Consider the following 20605-nt stretch of genomic DNA (forward strand, 5'->3'; position numbering starts at 1 on the left):
CCTTTTTTGTGGGGAACAATTGTCAGTTTGCCATAATATTATAACGATACACTATTCTCGATAGAGTTATAAGTCGATATTTTTGAATATCATAAATTCATAAGGTCAGAATGGGTAGGTAACACATAAATAAAATATAACCATGGCTATAACTATTTTTTTTAAATAAGGTACCATATTCCACCACTGTCCATTTTACTACATCATAAAAAAGAGAAATTTTGCTTCCACTTATTAATTTGAGTGAGACCTGGTTGGTACCTATCATTTTCTGTCGAGGAATATTGGCCATTATATGTGTTATAGTTATATATTCTACGTATAGGAAATAGGTAAACACCATATATGAAATAAATTAAAATTAAAATGCTTTGTAATACGATATATTAAAATTTATTTTTTCATAATGATTAAGAACTATAACAACTTCAAATAAAAAAATATATATAAATATTAAAAACAAACTATCTTCATTTTTTTTTACTCAAATATAGTTAAAGAATAAAGATCAAAAAGGCTGTACCATCATTTAGGGTGTGATATACAAATAAAATTAATAATAATTCCGACATTTTAAAAATGAATAAATATAAAATGATTTTAATATTTGAAAGAATGTAAGAATGGTTCTGTCAAAAAAAAAAAAAAATTAATGTGTGAAGGAAATTAGTCCCACCCAAATAGATTGTCTACTTTAAATTTACTCAGTATAGGTATAGCTGACATAAATCAGGCAATTGCAATACATTCGTCGGAAGTAGGGTTGGAGGAATATAAAGAATGGACATTTTTTTTTTAAATTAACACAACACGAACAGTACACGATACAATATTTTATAAATATTATGTACAATAATTTATATTTTATAGGTACGTATCATGATGAATCATGATAACAGATGATCGTCCCACAAATAACACGCCCGATAACACTGACACGCGATTATCACGGCCATTAGGTTGGTATAGGTATCTTAAATTATTTATAGGCTGCAGGACTTGATGATCAAAATCGTTGAGAAATTAAACCAGTGTGTAACTGCACTGATACATAATATATCTATATAGACGGATTATATTTTACAAAAAAAAATAATAATCTATGATGTACAGGAGTTGGGCACTTGGGCGTATTAGGTGGGCGGGTGTCTTTAAATTTAAAAGCAACGATAAATCGTTGAACTCGAAAAGCCGATTCCGTTGAAAACTATGTACGGCCTGGGTGTTTGTTTGTTTACATTTCTTCGCGATTTTCTTGAAAACTACTGCAGGGCTTATATAATATAATGTGATCTGTCTGAAGTGTAATAACAGTAGTGCTGTATATACCATCACTAGCTGTACCAGCGTATACCGCATTAAACGTTATGAGATTTTTTACTACCAGAAAAAGTGTCTTCCGGAATAAACGTCCTTAAACACTGTGATGCAGGCTTATTTATACATATAGGGACGAAAACGATGTCTCTCGTAAAGTCGTAAGTCCAAGAGTCACAACTCTGAACACAAGTAATACACTGCAGTGGAATTATGTCAACTGCTGTAACGGATAAGTCCTTATACAGCCCCATTTTATTACTACCTATAGGTCTATATAGGACATAGGTATATATGTACTTGAATATTATATTGCTTTTACCGGACTATATGCCTATCTGCTGCTCAAGTTTATAACCACTTCAGAATTGTATGATGATATTGGCGATTTGCATACACAATAATGTTAGATATTGCCTAACCATCTGCAGAAACAGATATTTGCAGATAACAAACATTTTTCACCAACCCAATTCACCGTCGACAGTAATTATGATATTTTGTACGGTTATTTTACCACGCGATTAATTTAGATCCTATAATACTTAAATACAAATAAAACAAGAGAAGCGACGATTATGTTCAATAATAGATTATAGGTATAATATTTTAATTTAAAATCGTCATACACTTTGGTTATTTTGAAATTTACAAATCTATAGGTCATAAACCCATAGTAAATTGCACATATTGACAAAGCTCAAATTTAAGGAGGAAATACACAAGTAGACGGAGCTGATCTGCTATTTATATATATATATAAATCGAGAGCGCCTCTCTTAACTATTTTCATCAGAACGGTAATAATTTTATTAATTTTTTTTTTCATCAAGATCCCATTGAATAGCTATTTAATTGAGATTGTCGGTTTGGTGGGAGGAGGTGCGTCTTCCCTCTCGCGACTGTGTGTCAAATGATTTTATACGCTCATTAAATGGTTAAGCGCGAGCTCTTCCACTTAATTTTTTCCAATTCGATCACTACACGTTTTAATGTATAAATAAAAAATTCATTTAATTCCAAATAACGGTCGTATATAGATAGACATAATAAACTGGCTATCCTTGCAAATCACCAGAAACCTGTGAACAACATAATAGATGACAAAGTGCATATTACCTTGACGTGGCGATAAAACGTAATCCTCTAGAAATGGGCCACGCGGGTTGTCGTACCGGTGCAGACGATAAGGTTTGAATATACGTAGATACAAGCATAACATTAACTGACTCGTTTCGCCGGAATTTCGCAGCACTGCACACAACACTATTATTACGCACGGGCTTGACATCTGTAAGGTTTTTCGGTTCCAGTTTAGGGTTTTAAAATAAAAATTTACAGAAAAAAATATGTCTGACTTCACTTTTGGTGAATGATATGGTGTTATAAATAGTTTTTATGGATTTTTTAATGTGAATAAGGTGTAAGCAAATATATAAAATAAGTGATGACAGTAATTAAAATCTATATAAATAACAGCTAATACTGCAATTTTTACCAAAATGTATAATATAAGCATAATATCGTGCTGTAATCAATATACTAGCAGGGTATACATAATGTATTAACTATTTGAAGTACCTATATAGAATATACATCTTAGAATTTATAAAACCCTAAAAAATCATTAATATCGTCGGGATGGTACTTACTGTTTTCGACGCAAAAACAACGGTGTTGGAAATTTTGAACGAGAATCTGACGGCGCGTCATACGCGGTGGAGGAAATAGACGACGATGACGGACAGTCTTCAAAGAATCGCCAACGGAAAAATTTCGTGGTTACCCGTTTACAATATTACTGTGGGTATCCGGTAAACGGTAACGACAATGGTCTGGTCGATCGAGTATACCTACCGCATTCACGTCGAAGGCTGATTTCATGCGACGGTCGTTCACAGTAAATTTTAGATTTACCCCTTCACTGGATTTCGCTGACGAGCGTGTTTGCAGCGAACGCGTTCGGAAAGTTGCTGCCAAAACCGGTATCAAAATTAATCAGGATTCGGTGGTACGATTTTTCTGTTCAATGAATGATAATATGATTTTTGCATAAAATACATATTATTATATTACACTGAGTTCGTTCCCCTAATGGCTAATAGAAATTGGTCTAGGGACGCCAATTGCAGCTAGTTGTTTAATGTGTATGCAGCATGCACACGATCACTTCAAAAGTTGCATTCGGAACAAATATATTAATATCGTTTTATTTTATTATTATTATTAAGACACAATAATAAATACCATTTTAAAGCATAACACGATAACGTTTGAATATACGACGATAGCCAGTGGGTAAAATATATATATATATAACAGGAGTTATGTATGTATAATGTACATACATAACTCCTGTTATTATTCAATCTTCCACAACCGTTTGTACTATATATTTTAATATAAAATAGGGTCACAGTTTATTAACAGATTTCTAATATTTATACGCTGAAGTTTATGATTCACCGAGTATTTATGGACCTATTCGTTCAATATGAAATTTTATGATCAATGACATTGAAATATGTATCTATAGATATTTATTATATAATTGTATATATTATAGTACATTTTAATCATTTTAAAATTGTAACTATATACATTAAAAATATATATAGTGTACCTATATTAAATATTTATTAGTATACGCAGATTTTATATATCTATATAATATAATAAATTATATATTTATAATATCTATTGCATTTTTTGTGCTACTGTTTTATATTAACAAACTTTTAAAAGTATATTTACAATGTGAATTATTTCTTTAAAATTCTTTTTCACCAGGAATCTTCAAATAATCATTGTACCTATATACATTTTTTAATAAAAATAAATCAATGATAAACTTAATCATATTTTTAAATTGCTGATTATTATAAACTAAAAATAACTTTTATGAGAATGAAAAATTCTAGAAAATCAACTTGAAAAAAATTATGTTACTAAATTAATTTACCCTCCAGTACGCTTATAATATTTCAAATGACTGTTGAAAGTTTTGATTTATTTTCTTGTTATTGCCTTTTAAAATGAATGTACGATGTACCAATTTAACCAAATGGGCACTTGACACTTGAGTAATTAAACGCGAGATAAATTCACACTATACTACGTATTTCATTCAAATATAGGCAGAACTTTGATCAATTATGAATTAATACAGAAGAATGTACATTTCAGTGTAGTGTCATTATGTATTAAGCTTAAGAGTGCTTAAATAATATTATAAAAAGTCAAGCTTCCGCTACTCGAAGGGATTTTTTAACGTAAGTATGCGTTCCTTTCATATATATACTTTACTGTTGATGTGGTTTTGTGTGGTAAAAAAACATGACGGTAATTTTCACTTGAGTTTAATCCATCTGTCTCGTGTTGGCAGTGGAAAAACTAAATAAATAACATTAATATATTATATCACGTTCACTTTTTATTCTTTTATAAATGCTTTTACTATAATATAACAAAAACTGTCTCACGAACGACATGATAAATTTATTATTTAATACGGTGGTTTTATTGTCGTCCACGGAGCTGTGTTAATTTTTTATATTTTTAGTTTCATATTTTTTTTGTCCGTCGGACTTGTGTCGTTTATACGATGTATCCCATCAACCACCGAGTAAGTCTGAGACCCTTGTGGCACGCACGGTTGTTAGGTACGGGTAGAAAACTTTTCGGGAAACGTCTTACATAGTTACATGGTAATCCTAATGAATAAACAAAATTAAAACTCGACAGTGATTTCAAAGTATATATTATTATCTACAAGCACTACTTACACTCTCGTTTTTGTTGTGTGGACGAAATCTCTAAATAGACTTGTTTAATCCCTAAATAGAATATACCGCTCACCTATCCAACTCTTTCCTCGCCATCATCGTTATCTTCTAACATATTTTTAGTGTCGTTAACGTATTAATGTATAAACTAAACACAAATATTTGCTTTCGTTTTAACGGGCTTACTGTCGAATCAAATTTTAATGACTAAAACTTATTTTTGAGGTGTCAAAATATTTACTTGCTTTTTTTAAACTTATAAACATTCTACTCTAATATTCGTAAAAATATTTGATTCTTTTAATTATAACAATATTCGTGTTTGTTTCAAAACATTTATTTTTTTGTTTTCTGTATCGTAACATTATATTTTAATATCTCTGAGATACAAAGACAAATATTATTGATTTTTTTTCAGTGAAAAATAAGGAATAAAATATGTCATAAGTGATATATTTTATATTTTTATTTAAGGTTTATTCATATACCTATTAAGCACTCGAATACGGTTTGACGTACCAAGTGAGTATATTATTTAAATTGTATGGAAGAAAACTTTAATTTACTTTAGGTACTTTCAATTCATTATAAAATTGTGGCTATAAATATATTGCAATCCTGCTCAAATCATTTAATTTTAAGTCACGTTCTGGGATGCTGAACATGACTACACGCAATGCAGCTAATCAAAAATCCTGAGTAAAATATATGGGAATCGACACAAAGTCGCAATTCATCGATTCAAAAATTCGTTTAAACGTTCTAATTTAGACAACCATGTTTAAAAATATGCTTACATTGAGAATAGAAATTTAAAAGTATTATTTTGTTTTAATTAGTATTCGATTACAATTTAACTCTTACTCCATTGATTCATTGACTTAGAGTGAATTGTAATATGTGTATATATATATGACAATAAGTGAACAGTGACAATAAAGGTCTTATTATATTTGAATAATATACTTACATATATGTAGGTAATATATTTTAAGTTTAAAAATACTGTTACTTTTTATTTAATGCAAGAAAAAATCCAATAGTTTTTGAAAAATAAATGTTATAACATTTAAAAAATATATTATGAAATATTTGCTGTATTTAATAAATTAAATCAAACTTAATTAGGATTTTATTAATTACCGCCTCGTCTGGTGCATAAATTATATTCATTAAATAAATATGAGCCAATTTAATGACTATAATTTTTTTTTTTTTAATAAAAATATTATATTTTAAATCTGTCATGTATTAATTATAAAATATAAATTAAAAACATGAGTTTAATTAGATACTTCAAAAATATAATTTAATGCATAAAGTACCATGAACAATTTTAATTACTATAATTTACCACGTACTCTTAAATTCCTATATCATCGACAATCCCATCAATTATAAAATTGTATTACTTTTAGAAAAAAATAACGTGTCATTTTAGTTATCTAACCCACTAAATCAAATTTTTGTGCGGTATAAAGTAAGTCATCTCACCATTAAACACCCCTAAATAAGCCTGTTTAATGGTTATTGGAAATTAGAAATGATAAATTTCCTAAACGAAATCTTATTTCAAGCATTAATATATTTCCTAATCTGCTTAAGCGACGTTATATTTTAATAAAGGTATCTATTTTTTTTTATTACGGAGTCACCTGATTTATAATACCTAGCTGACAGGAAAATATGATAGAATAGGTACATTGCTTAATTTCGTTTTTATGTTTAAAAAATACTTGCAATAGTTGCAATACCCATTTAACATTATAAAAATAAATCATTCAGTATATTATATAATTTTTAAGTAAATTTAATACACATAATATAGTAGTTGGAATGTATATTTTAAATATTACATTCAATAATTTATAAATTATACTATACATATATCTTGAGAAAAGTTCCTGTGAGTTCATAACTCCAGTTTAAACATGTCCACCTATTTTATAGTATTTTCAGTCAAGTTAAACAATAGTTTATAAGTTATTTTAATTCTAAAATGCTTAAGTATGAAATAATCAAAACAAAGATTATATATATATCCATATCGTATACAATTATTAATATTGAAGTGGTCTCGAAAGTTTTTCTTAGAATTCAGAAAACTTCTTTGATTATATTTTTAAAAAACGTGTATAAGTTAAAAAATATAACAACAGAATAAACGAATATCAATTTGTTTATTAATGTTAAATTAAAAGTTAGATACCTACTTGTATAATACAAACTATATTATGTATTGTATTGTAAAATATCTCATTGTACCTATTATATACTACATATAAATTATAAAATATCTAAATATCTATCAAAAATGGTATATTGCCTGAACAAAATCAAGTCAATCATTTGAAATATATTTTTTAACAATCTTTAAATTACCATTTTGCTAATTTAAACTTACACACACCTACTGGCTATTATTATTTAGTGTGATATTCAGCACATTACATCTGACTAAAACTCGAAGTTTATATTGGCCAATAACTGTTAGATGTGCTCTGAAAACATAATTATAATTTGCTCGATGATATTACACAATATTCACTACCTGCCATTTGAATAAGACCTAATCGACATGCCTCGGTTGAATATTAATGAAAAATATACAGAGCGTGCATATGACGTATTTTTAGTTTTAACTCAGTATTTAAAATTATTTCTATTACATCCATCGTAACTAAGCATATTTTATGTAACCAATTCCTATAATATAAGTACTTTATTTGCCTAATTATTTTGGTTTAATTTAGTGTTTACTTTTTACAGATAAAAACATTTGATTTAATTTAAAAACAGTGTTCAATTATAAGTAAATACAGTATTATATACTATACAATATAACATTTATATATTATACTGTATTCATATTTTGTGTGTGTTTGGTTCAAGTAATAAATTATTTACGATTGATTGCAATTTTGGAAGGAATTAAAAAATATTAATTTAAATAAACCATCTGCTCTGCAAATGTTTACAAAGTAGATCTTTTTTTACTACCTATTCTGTCTTATGATTCGAAACCAAGGAAATTTGATGTTTACACGCTCATTGTATGTAAATCAAATATTGCGTGTGTTTGAACTTTGAAGTGTATAATCAAATTTACTTCCATTTATTGATTGAAACAATAAACCGTTTCATTAAACATTCTTGTTGAATCCATAATTCACATCCGTTCACAGAAAGTAATTAGTATAACAAAAAAAGTTCATAATATTAGTAGAAAATCGACAAAAGACCATATTTTATATAAATCAATAATCGTAAAGAATTGACAGAAAATTATAATTGTCAAACCAATTAAATTAACCTTATTTTGCACTAATTTTAATGAAAAATATCTAAATGTCACTGTTATTAACTATATTATTGATTAATCACAGTATTGTAATTTAATTGTAATCCGCTACGTCTCATAAATTAAAAGCCTTTTTCATTAAGGCTTTAAAAAAAAATATTATGTTTGCAAATCATTTACCTAAACCTAGCTAAACCTATTGTTTTCTTTAATATCGCAACATAACAGAACATGTTAAGTAGGTATTTAGTAAACAGGTAATATTTCAAACATAGTTTTTTTTTTTAAGATTATTTTATATAATATCTGATTTAGCCATTTAGGAACGATTATATTTAATATTCATGTGATAAAAAATAAAAATTCTATTTTAATAACTGATATTTTTATAAATATATTTTTCAATTCTCATAGCTGTACAAAATTCAAATGACATATTAGTGAAGAAATGAGTTGGGTATCAGCAAGTTACATGTATTTATTGCGATTGAATTACAGGAAGCTGACTGCTGAGCATAGATATACAATATACATATAACAGTTACCTATATAATAAACTAGCATCATCAGCATTTAATACCAATCACCATCATAGATAATAGATAAATTACTCTATCTATTGACTTTTAATGAATACTAAAATTATGAAGTAATATAAAAGCAAATTGGACTTTTGAAGTTTTGTCATACTACTTATCGAATAAAAAAAATTAAACAAACAGACTCAATTTCATTTATTATTGTTGTACCGCGAAACTAATAAATAATAATTCTCACAATAACTAATGATCTATGCATTTATTTGTGTCCAATTTATGATCGACATTTACAATATAGTCAATGTTTACACTTTACAATCTTATCAATAAATTTTATCATTTATTAGTAAATAATATATACTATGTATAATTACCTACTAATATTACATATGGATATTTCTTTTAAATGTAATTATTGTTATCCTTCATTTAATAATTGTATTGAAGTAATTTATTCAATTTATTGATAAATTAGTCGTTGACTTAACGATCCGTTGTTAAAAACAACGAATAATGAGCCTTCAGATAAGTTACAATCTTTTTTAAACTTTCTATAACTTATCCCAAACTGTAACTATATTAAAATAACGAATTCAAAATTTTAGATACAATCCAGTTAACAATTTAATTTTGTTCGCTATAATCAATGTATTGATAATTAAATAATACCAACAAGTTACATTTTCTTGGTATTATTATTAATCTTATCAATGCAATTGAATACAGTTATAGCCTATAAATAGGTACCTACAAAAAGTACAAAAAAACAATCGATTACGCGTGGTTATATTATTAGTTATTAATTTTTACACTTTATCACATAAATACCTACGACAAGCAATACAATTTTAATGTGTGAACCAAATGTTAGCCGAATTACTTGAAAGTTGATATTCTTATTCGAAGTTAACGTATACCAGTTTTAGGTATATGATAACATCATAAATGTTTAACTTATAAATAAGTGATAACTAATAATACACATTTACTATAACACGCAAATGGCGTTATCGAACGTCCAATTTGGCAGTGTATTGCTATAATAGTAATAGGCTATAGGCCCTATAGCTATATCTACATTCTAAATTGGCAGGTAATTGTTTTATGTGTCTGAAACCTGATGCTAAATATTACGACATGGCGATTACGGTAACATATTGGTAACCATAGTCAATTGAGTGTCTGTTGGTCGCCATGATTGGCTTCTTCTACCCATTCCTTTACTATTTACGTAAAAAACTAAAAAAAAACAATATAATACATTATAAGTTGACATTTAAAGTTGACATGTACCTTGAACATTACAAGATTACACATTATTTATACGTATTTCAGATACCTATTTGTTATTTAATTTTAATGGTTTTGCAGTTTTCATATTATTTTTGAACTTATTTCAATTTGCTGTATCATTCATGGAACAAATACACATAAATACAATGCAATATAATGTCTGAATGTACCTACTTAAACTGATGCGATGCTATGAAAAAAAAAAACTATAAGTTGCACGTATAAAATTATATCGAAGAAAGAGTACATTTATAGATTATATATTTTATATACAGACCACAGACTATATTGTACAAAACATTTCGAAGGTTATTATAATGTTTGATTGAACTAAAACTTAAACATTTTATACTCAGAAAATACTTAGGCAATAATAAATACTAAATGATTTGTTGAAAAAGTTATTTTACATTTAAAATTTAAAATTTCTAAATAGAAGCCATACCTAATTATTTAGAAAGAATTTTGTGTTTTCTAAATGAGTGGTTAAAATGTTAGGTGAAAACAAAATCAAATCTTTATAAATTACCAAAAACTAATTAATAGTTATGCTTAAAATAAACCAAAATTAAGAAAAATAGATACTTGTGAGTTGTGACTGTTGACTTATTGTCTATTAACTAATTGTGCTAAGGACTTGTTTTATGATAACTACTTATATAAAAAATTTAGCTTATTAAATAATATCGAGATTTTTATTAATCATTTTGGTTTTAATTTTAATCATTTGGTACCTATAAATTTGATGAATAATTCCTTTTCCTTAAAACCAATTTTATTTTTGCATATTATATTATTTTATTGAAATTTAGCTAATGTCGCTATAAAATGTAATTAGGATCCATGTTAGGCATGTCTAGATAGTACACACTAAACTGTACACATAAATGCGAGCTTAAGTTGAATGTAACTAAACTTGTAATAATGTATTATTTTTGTTTTACAACAAATGTATCGTATAAAATAATATTTTATACAAACATTTTGTCAATTAAATTCACTCACGTCTAATTTGAGACATGAATGTTTTTTATGTATATACAAATGTACCTTAGTGATATTTCTCTGGTTTTCTATTTTGTATTATTATTATTACATTTACGGAAAATAACAAAATCGAATTATAATAAAATATATAAAAAAATACAACACAAAAGCGATGGAAATATAGAAAATACTGTTATTTGGGCTTAAATGAACAGTATAATTGTATAATTTATTGTGCCTAATTGATTTTTCGTCAGTTACTATTAGCTAAAAGAGAGTAAAAGTTTAAGCAAAAAATAGGTGAATGGTAGGATAATCATTTTAAAAGCTTTGACAACAATATTACAATGATCTGTAATTAGCTAAACGTAGTTTCAATGTTTTTTTGAACTAAATTAGAAATGTTTATTCAGTGAGATAATGTTGCCAAATTATAAACATTAATCATCCTATTTAATTATTTTACAGTATAATAGTACCTATAATTTATCATATTGATTCGATATTCTTCCAAACAAGAGCTGTTAAAACTATAAAAATTTAAATTTAAAAAGTGATTCGTGTTTTATTTTAACAAATTATAAACCTTGACCTAACTAATATTTTTTGATTCTATAGTAGACGAATAATAGAATATAATATAATGCATACGTCATTTAAATTAACATTTAGAGTAAATTATTGCAATATCCTAATATTCTTCGCCAACGTAATATTTATAACAATAGTTACTAGCGCGGGTATATCAGCCTTGAGGAAATTGAAAATAAAACTAACATACACATCTTCTCATGGTACTTTTTATTAATGGTTTATAACCTAATAACTAGAATAAGTATTGATATGTTTAACGGTTAATATACTTCAATTTTTACCAAAAAGTATTATTCACTTTAATCTATTGATTCTTAATTTTTATTTCGAATCATCTTTAATATTAATAGAATAAATATATTAAACGTATACTGGAATATACTCAACCTTTCTAATGTAAGCACTTAGTAGTTTGAATAGGTACATAAAACAAATGTTTCAATTAGTTAGTTATTATATGCATATAATAACATATATATTTACAATTTACATAGGTATATAAACAAATATTAAAATTTTAAAAATGAATTCAATAATTGTGATTAATACATAATATGTTAGGTATACATTAATTTAATTTAATACTTCTGTTATTATTAATGTTCGTTCTTAGTTATTGTAGTTGCGTAATGAATAACAGTGTATAATAAACTAAATTAAAACATTGGATACCTATCTACTACAAGTTCTAAAAAAATCTAATAGTATAATAGTATAAATGTATAATATGCGCCTGCTCATCCATACATTTATATTATATTAAATATATTCTAATTTATTATAACGACATTTACATACCGCAACAGAAATCTAAATATTGTCGGTAACTCAAAAATTATAATAACAATTTTAAATTTTAACATTTTAAAATTTTAGTCAATTTAAAACGTGACTAACGATTTGAATACTATGTGGAGTGTATATCTATTCAAAATTAAATATGTACAAAAAAAATATTAATTGACAGGCTAATTTGATATTTACCTAACGAATTTTTATTATTAAATTTCATATTTTATTAGATTAAAATATATTGTAGTGAAATTAATTGTTATGTAGGTTCAATAATTATACTACGCGTATAATATTTGAATATTATGATATATCCAAATATCCAATATACTTGCTGATAATATACACTTAATAATAGCAATCTTTTTAACGATTATCAACATTTTTTATACATTTATAAGTTTCGAATATTATTAGTTACACATGAATTATATATTTTATGTGAGCATGAACAATTTTTTGCTAACATATATTTTTCTGAAATACCGTACTCTAGTATCAACCCGTATCAACTAGTACTTAGTAAATATGAAAATATGAAATTTAACCAAGAGCAATGTATTCTATTTTTACCGAGGAAACCTATCTAATATTAGTAATATCTATTATTGTAATGAAATATCCAAGTTACATTTCAGTTGTTTCAAGGAGAATGTGTGTATTTTTTTAATATCTTGGGGTTTTAATATTTTCAAACCCTGATGAAATTTATAATCAAAAAACATACCTATAGTAACGTAGTAAATTAAATGTATTAATAATAATAAAAGAATTCAATATAAATGTTATGTTGTACTTGCTTGGTTCGTATGTCAGTGAATTTACTAATTAGAATTTTTCAATCCTAAAAATGAGCCTTAAGATTTTTAACAATTAAATTATACGTCGGGCCCACCGTTGGTTCTTGCGGCTTGGAAGTTGCAACACAGCAGGTGTATAGATAATTATTATGAATGCTATAAAAAAATGTTTTTTAATTTAAAATATTACATTTTATGTACAAAATTTTATGAATCTATGCCATGACATTAAGTTGCAAGGACCTTTATTTAATATGAATTCACATATTTCTTTCGTAACGTTACACCTAAATCATTTTTTTTTTTTTTTTTTTGAACATTTTCTCAGATTCTGAACGAATTAAGTTCTTAGAAGATAGAACTCTATATCCAGCTCTGTACAGTAGGTATACTTTTGGCCAAAAAAATCATTGTTTTTGAGCACAAAACCTTTAAAACAAAAAAAATTAAAAATTAAAAGTCCCCTCTTGGACCGTAAATTTGTCATTAAAATGTTAACAACTATTTGTGAATCACTAACTATATAAACTCTATTAAATATTCCCAACAGTAGAGAAAAAAAAAATAATATATTAACATAACATTTTTTTATGGAGACGTATAAGTATTTTAATTTTAAACATACAATGTCGTACATATTTTAAATTTTATATAATAATTCTGTAAGTACTAAAATACTTGAATAATATTACCATCATAATGTTACTACATAATATACTTCAATTGTAAAAATTGTAAACTTTAGTGGTGCAGTTAATATGTAATTATTATTTATGATGAGTTCGAAATCAAAAGTCGTTACCTTTTTGTACTTTTTAACGAACAAATTTCTGGTTGAAAGGGGTTCTGGTTCCTTATCTGTTTACGAGTAAAATTTTATATGATTGCTGATCAAAGACCAATAATATAATAATTTGGGCACAAATTCTAATTGAAGTAATTGGGAGTGCTAAATGCCAAGTCCTTTTTGTGTCGTACTGAGAGTGTGTTACTCAAACATCCGTATCACATATGCACATATAATATTATATTAGTATAAAATATTACCTATGTAATAAACCTAGCTACCTTATAAAATTAAATAGTTTAAATTTTGAAATGAACGACGTACACTCAATTAAAATATAATTGATAACTAATTAATTAAATTAAAAACCTGATTAATATTTTAAACCCATCTTTAAATTTATATTAATATTAAAATCCTTTGTAATCATTCAAATATTCAAAAAGCGTTAAAAAATTCTTCGAAAATTGTTTTCATTAGCCCTAAAACAATTAAAATAAATGTGAGCGATGAGAAATAAAAATAAATTGATAATATTCTCCGTGTACAATTATTTATTAAATAGGAATACGGAATACGGATTACGGAGTTATTAAAAACAAGAAAATTCTTAAAGTTTATTAAATTACTGTTTGATATATGGACAATGGAAATATTATGATATTTAAAAATTGATGTATTATATAAAATATATTAACAGGTTAGGTCAACTATACCAACATAGAATGTGCGTAAATATAATTACACAAATATGGCAGAAGCGTAGAAAACCTAAAACGGTGCAATTTTTTCATCTCCTCCGATAGGAAATATATTTCTGTCAATTCTAGGACATTATGTTATTAGTGATTAATACCTACATAAAATACTTGAGCCACTATCACTACATGGCGTTTAAATACGGTTTCACTGGAGAGACCATCTGATAAATGCGTCGCGTAGGTATATATCAGTACATAGTACATAACATATAATAATACGAGCCACGACAAGTAGGCTAATGATTTTAATTATTATTATTGTGTCAATCCCATTGTGTGATGTGTATAATTTTCCTGTTTTTTTTTATTTCCTTCTCATCATTCGGCTCGTTGTTTTTCTGTTATTTCCAGGTCAGCCGGCTCGTGTTCGTCGTCGGTGTGCCGTCTGCTGGACGACGGCGGCGGAGACAAAACGCCTCCGCCGCCGTGCTGGTGTAGCGCGGATACCGCGGCCGTCCTCGGTGACCCACATAACGAGGATACGGCCCGGACGACAACCGGTTACCGCTGTCCGCCGCATGGATCGCTGCTTCAGCGTCGAGGCACCGCCGCCGCCGCCGTCGTCGAAGGGGGACGACCGCTGCTGCGTTCACAACTCACCGCAGACGTTCAGTCAAACGTACAGCGTCCGACCTCGCGCAACGTGCCGTCTCGCTGTGTCAGTGCGGGTGATTGGTGTTGTGATAACGGAGACGTCGATGTCGACGACGACGACGACGACGACGACGAGGATTACTATTGCGTTTACGAGGACGAAAACCTCAGCCGAGTGGATCACGACGTCGACGTTCGCGATGATAACCGAGTGCGCGCTGTAGTGCTGATGGACAACGGGAGCGGTTTGATAACCGGCGGCGGGGGCGTCGGCGTCGGCGTGACGGCGGACGGCGGTAAGCCTCAGGCGGCGGCCGCCGAGAGGACTTACGCGTCCACGGAAGCGCAGACGGACGAGACGGCGTGCTCGTCAGCGTACAGGGAACAGCGGCGGCGGGAACGGCGGGAACGCCGGCTGCAACAGCAACGACGCGTCCACCCGCCGCCGCCGCCTCCACCCGCGCTTTCGTCGTCGTCGCTGCTGCCGCCGCCACCGCCGCCGCTTCTGTTGCAGCAGCAGCAACAGCAGCAACCCGGTATCGCCGTGTCTGTCGACCCGGACAGGCTGCCCGACCTGTTGCTCAACTCGCACCTCCCGCCACCGCTGTATACCACCGTCGGCGGCGGCGTGTGCGATGTCGCTATGGCCACCCGGGTGGCCAACATGCAGGCGTCCCTGTTGCCGCCCACCACGTTCCAACACCCCCATCAGCCGCCCGGGGTGCCCGTCGGCTCGGCCGTCAACACGCCCGGTGGATTTCGCCTGCCGTTTGGCATCATACCGGCCAGGAGACGAAGGTCAGTGTTTTGACATACCATTTTATAATATAATATGCATTATACCGTGTTGTGTACATAATATATATTTTATGCTATGTTACATGACGTAAGGCTCGTTGACAATATTGCTTTTTTTTATGGTTTGAAAACAAAAATTCGGTGTTAAGATTTATGCATCGTATCGAAACCGTAGTAAAATTCCATGGTTAGGGTACCTGTCAGGTTAGGTTATTCGCACGTGCGACTAAACAGCCGTACTCAGTACAGGTACAGATTTTAGTAGATATTTGTTGTGTTTATTGATAAATAGACACGCGGGCCGTACGGTAGTTATAGGTATAGTTGGTAAGTTACACAAATGCGCGACCAATCGGAACGTTCTTGCATGATATAATATTGAATACCATCTCTCTTGCGCAGTATTCTGCAGGTTCAAGATTTTAAATATTATGTTCTTGTTGTCATCTCAACAGGCAGACGACTAGCTTTTTCGTGGTCGTTTATTACGAAAAATAAGAAAATTCGAATTCACTGCAGCAGAGATAAGTGCTGCAGCAGTGCACGCTGCACACGCACGAGTCCTTTATTTACGATAGCTGCACGCCGCAGACACTCCTAGGCAATAGATATTATCTGCGGCGCATCATAAAATAATATTGCTTAGATAGGTACATATATACGATCCGTTCGAAAACGTCTCTTAAGGACAGGTTCTCGCGGTTGTCCGTATATTTATGCAATAATAATAATAGTAATAATATATTATATATGCACTGTAGAGCGCAATCAGCTCGAACAACGCGTGATAATATTATATTCGGCGGTTTTACGACCCATTAAAAGAGGATAATATTATTATCAAAGCGAAATCCAGGATGTTTGCGTTATGTACAGATGATTAGATGATACTCTTCACGTGTGTGTTTACGCGACACCTTATTGTTTGCGCGGAGTACGACAACAATATAATATAATATTTAACATGTAATAATATGTAGGTATATAGTGTCACGGTCATCACTATACGACACATGCGTGCGAGAGAGTGTTGATAATAATAATAATAATAATAATATAATATGCACGTGTCGTAGCATGCCATAGATTTTGTTTTTGAGAAACATTTCGTTCATTAACCATCGCATTGTACCTGCAGTCGGTACAGATCGATGTAGTGATGACCGATAAGATATCCATCAGAGACAACTGACGGAGTTCGTACCGTCCGAACGATTTCAAATCGTTTATTATGTGTATGGACATATGCAGGTCAAATATATATATATATCATAAAGTTATTATTATAATAATGTGTTGTGACGTCGAAATGCATTGAATAACGTTTTACGAGCAATAATATTGTTATAGGCAAGTACCGTATAAAAAAACAAGTAGTTGCTAAAAAGTGAAAAAAACTAGAATTTAGTAGTATTATGTTATTTAAACCACGTGCATGCTATTAATTATTATTCGCAGGTATAATGATTTTTTTCAACGTCAAAAAAACAGACAATATCTTGAGCATGTTTCACAATTTATGCATAAAACTTTTAATTAATTATATGCTTTGATTTACATCGTTTTTCACGGTTCAATTACTTAATTTAAAATTTATTTCTAAATCCTATAATGCTTATTATCTAAATAAAAATTGAAAATATCATACTTGGTTCACAATGAAACAAATCACCGTGTATCCACTATCCACATTATAAATAAAACAAAAGTACGTGCTTCGATATATCATATTAATATAATATAATATAATTCATTTTATAAATATCGTAAAGGTCAATTTTTGTGAGTGGTTTAAATATTTATTCAATATTACGAGATTACGGTTACGTTACCCCCAGAGGTTTGATATGGCACCAATTTTATTGTTCCAAGTCATTTCCAATATTTTCTGTGTGCCGATATAAGTACAAGATAGTAATAATGATTTAATTTAATTGTTCACAAAACAATGTACTTCGACATCTAATTATTAAGGTATGTTTAATATAAATAAATAATAATGTATAAAACTTTCAAAGTATTTACACAATAATATAATGTCATCAAAATTGACAAAATTAAGTTTCCAACTACTCAAATGTAATAATTTCAAATTTATGATTTTAACTTCCTAGCATAATAATAATTATCAAATTCTAAGTACAGATAATATGAATCCTCCGCACCCATGTATGATTGAAACATATTTTATAAAATATATAAAATGAAGGTCATTGCTTTGATATATATTGTATTATTTTCAATATTTAGAGTGTGATTGAAAAATGACCCTCCCTCTGTTGATATGATACATAATAGTACCTATATCTTATATAATTTGCATTTTGACTAGATGTAAAGTATGTACTCTAATTATAAACGAATCTTAATAATCTACTATTGCGAAGGTCCGATAAACGTATTATTATAATCGTTTGGATAATGTATGATATTTAGTCAAATATTAACATTATAGAAAAACAAGGCTTGCCCACTCAAAAGTTAAAATATTGATCTTAATAATATCGCGGACCACTACATACCTACATAATAATTATTCATTATTTCTCGTTAAATTTTACTACTAGATTATATATTATAAGTACATAATATTATACACGTGCGAGTATGTGTAAACCGTATGTATATATTATGAGCTCGTGAAGTAATTGACGTAACTCTCGTAACTGTATACACATTTATAAAACGTATGCGATGTGTAACGATATACATCATCATAATAAATAATATTATAATAGTACTAACTAGAATTTGAATGACGATCGTCATATCAGCCGGCGATGATTCCGTTTACGAAATTTCACATCCGGTACTAATAGTTCGCAAAATAAAATACTAGCAAAAAATGATATCATAAACGTAAACGAAAAACATACAAAAAAACAAAATTACAAAATAAATAAATGGATGCATTTAACCACACTAGTGCACACTCCTTATAGATATAATATCATAGTTATTGAAGCCTTGTAAGCACGCGAAAACAATATTACACGGTATTACAGTATTACACGAGAACAGTTTAATAACAATTAACCGTGATGTACACCGGTTTCTTCTTTTCGCGTACAAACAAAATTATTTTCGTCTCAGTTTATACTGTTTCTCTTTTATTTTGAAGAAAGCGTATACAGTACTCCCGTGATCCGCACCCGATAAGACGAGATGCAACCGCGGCATCGTAATATAATCACGATGATAGTCTTCAACGGATAGTAAAGGGCGCGGTGGAGAGGAAGACGTGTCATAATCATCGCGAGGAACGGTACCTACCTATGTGTATAGTATAGGTACTATAATATATCATCATCATTATTATTATTGTTATTATTATAAGCGGTGAGCCAGCCGAAACGGTCGTGCGTGAAGCCAGATCCGTCGGCCATGTTTTCACTTGTAATCTCTGATTGAACTCTGTAAAACACTCGACGGCGGACCATATTATAGAAAAATATGTTTTCGACTATTTATCTCATAGGCCATACTTTACTTACCATTTGTTAGAGGAGTTTGAAAAAAAATCGAAAAATAACATTTTTGTCATACGTAAAACGCGTGACGCTGGCGCAGTTGCGCACTATTTCAATTAAAAACGTAATAAAAAAATTTTTAAATAGTAGTATAATACAGGTATACTATAGGATTTCCATAATATATTATAACAATGTCAATAATAAATTAATAAGGAGGAGGAAAAAATGTTTTATACTCCGTAATTTTATTTGTATACTTCTATATACATATATGCACATTGTACATATTATTACTTTTTTAATAATTAATATTATGTTGTACGCAATATAATAAATTATTTACGGTTGATCAATAATTCGTGTTGTAAAAACTGTGAGGATTTCATACAATTCTCCAACCTATGTAAACTGTAGACAAACAATCATGAATATTTAAATAAAAAAGGTACAGCCATAATATAATATTTTAATTTTTGAACTTTTAGCAATTTCATTTTTATCATTTTCCCTATCACAGTAGATTAATTTCTTTCTCTGATTATTTCGTAACACTAAATAAATGTGAAAAATACAGTGCGGTAGTTTAAAAAAAATACTAATTAAAATTAAAATGTTATTGACGGTGGAAAATAATAATGTACAGCAGTATACACACCGGCACACTGTATATGTAGGCATGTTTTTAGGTACAAAATAATAATAGTAAAAACAGCTTGCACTATACACCTGTAAGTAGAAATATTAGCGGTTTTAAAAATAAACTCCGTCGTCGTCTAATTTGTAG

At 29.3% G+C, this 20605-nt stretch overlaps 1 protein-coding gene across 1 annotated transcript in view; it reads left to right on the plus strand.

Annotated features, from left to right (window-relative positions):
* The window catches only part of LOC107165696 (uncharacterized), a 209850-nt gene that overhangs the window by 110883 nt on the left and 78362 nt on the right, over window positions 1-20605 (plus strand). The window contains exon 4 of the mRNA XM_015514053.2: window positions 15308-16348. Coding sequence (XP_015369539.2) covers window positions 15308-16348 — 1041 coding nt within the window. The remainder of the gene's footprint in view (window positions 1-15307; window positions 16349-20605) is intronic.

This window comes from Diuraphis noxia, unplaced genomic scaffold (assembly GCF_037042655.1).
Source record: "Diuraphis noxia isolate RWA-SAM2 unplaced genomic scaffold, SU_Dnox_SAM2 contig0003, whole genome shotgun sequence".
Classification (NCBI taxonomy): Eukaryota; Metazoa; Arthropoda; class Insecta; order Hemiptera; family Aphididae; genus Diuraphis; species Diuraphis noxia.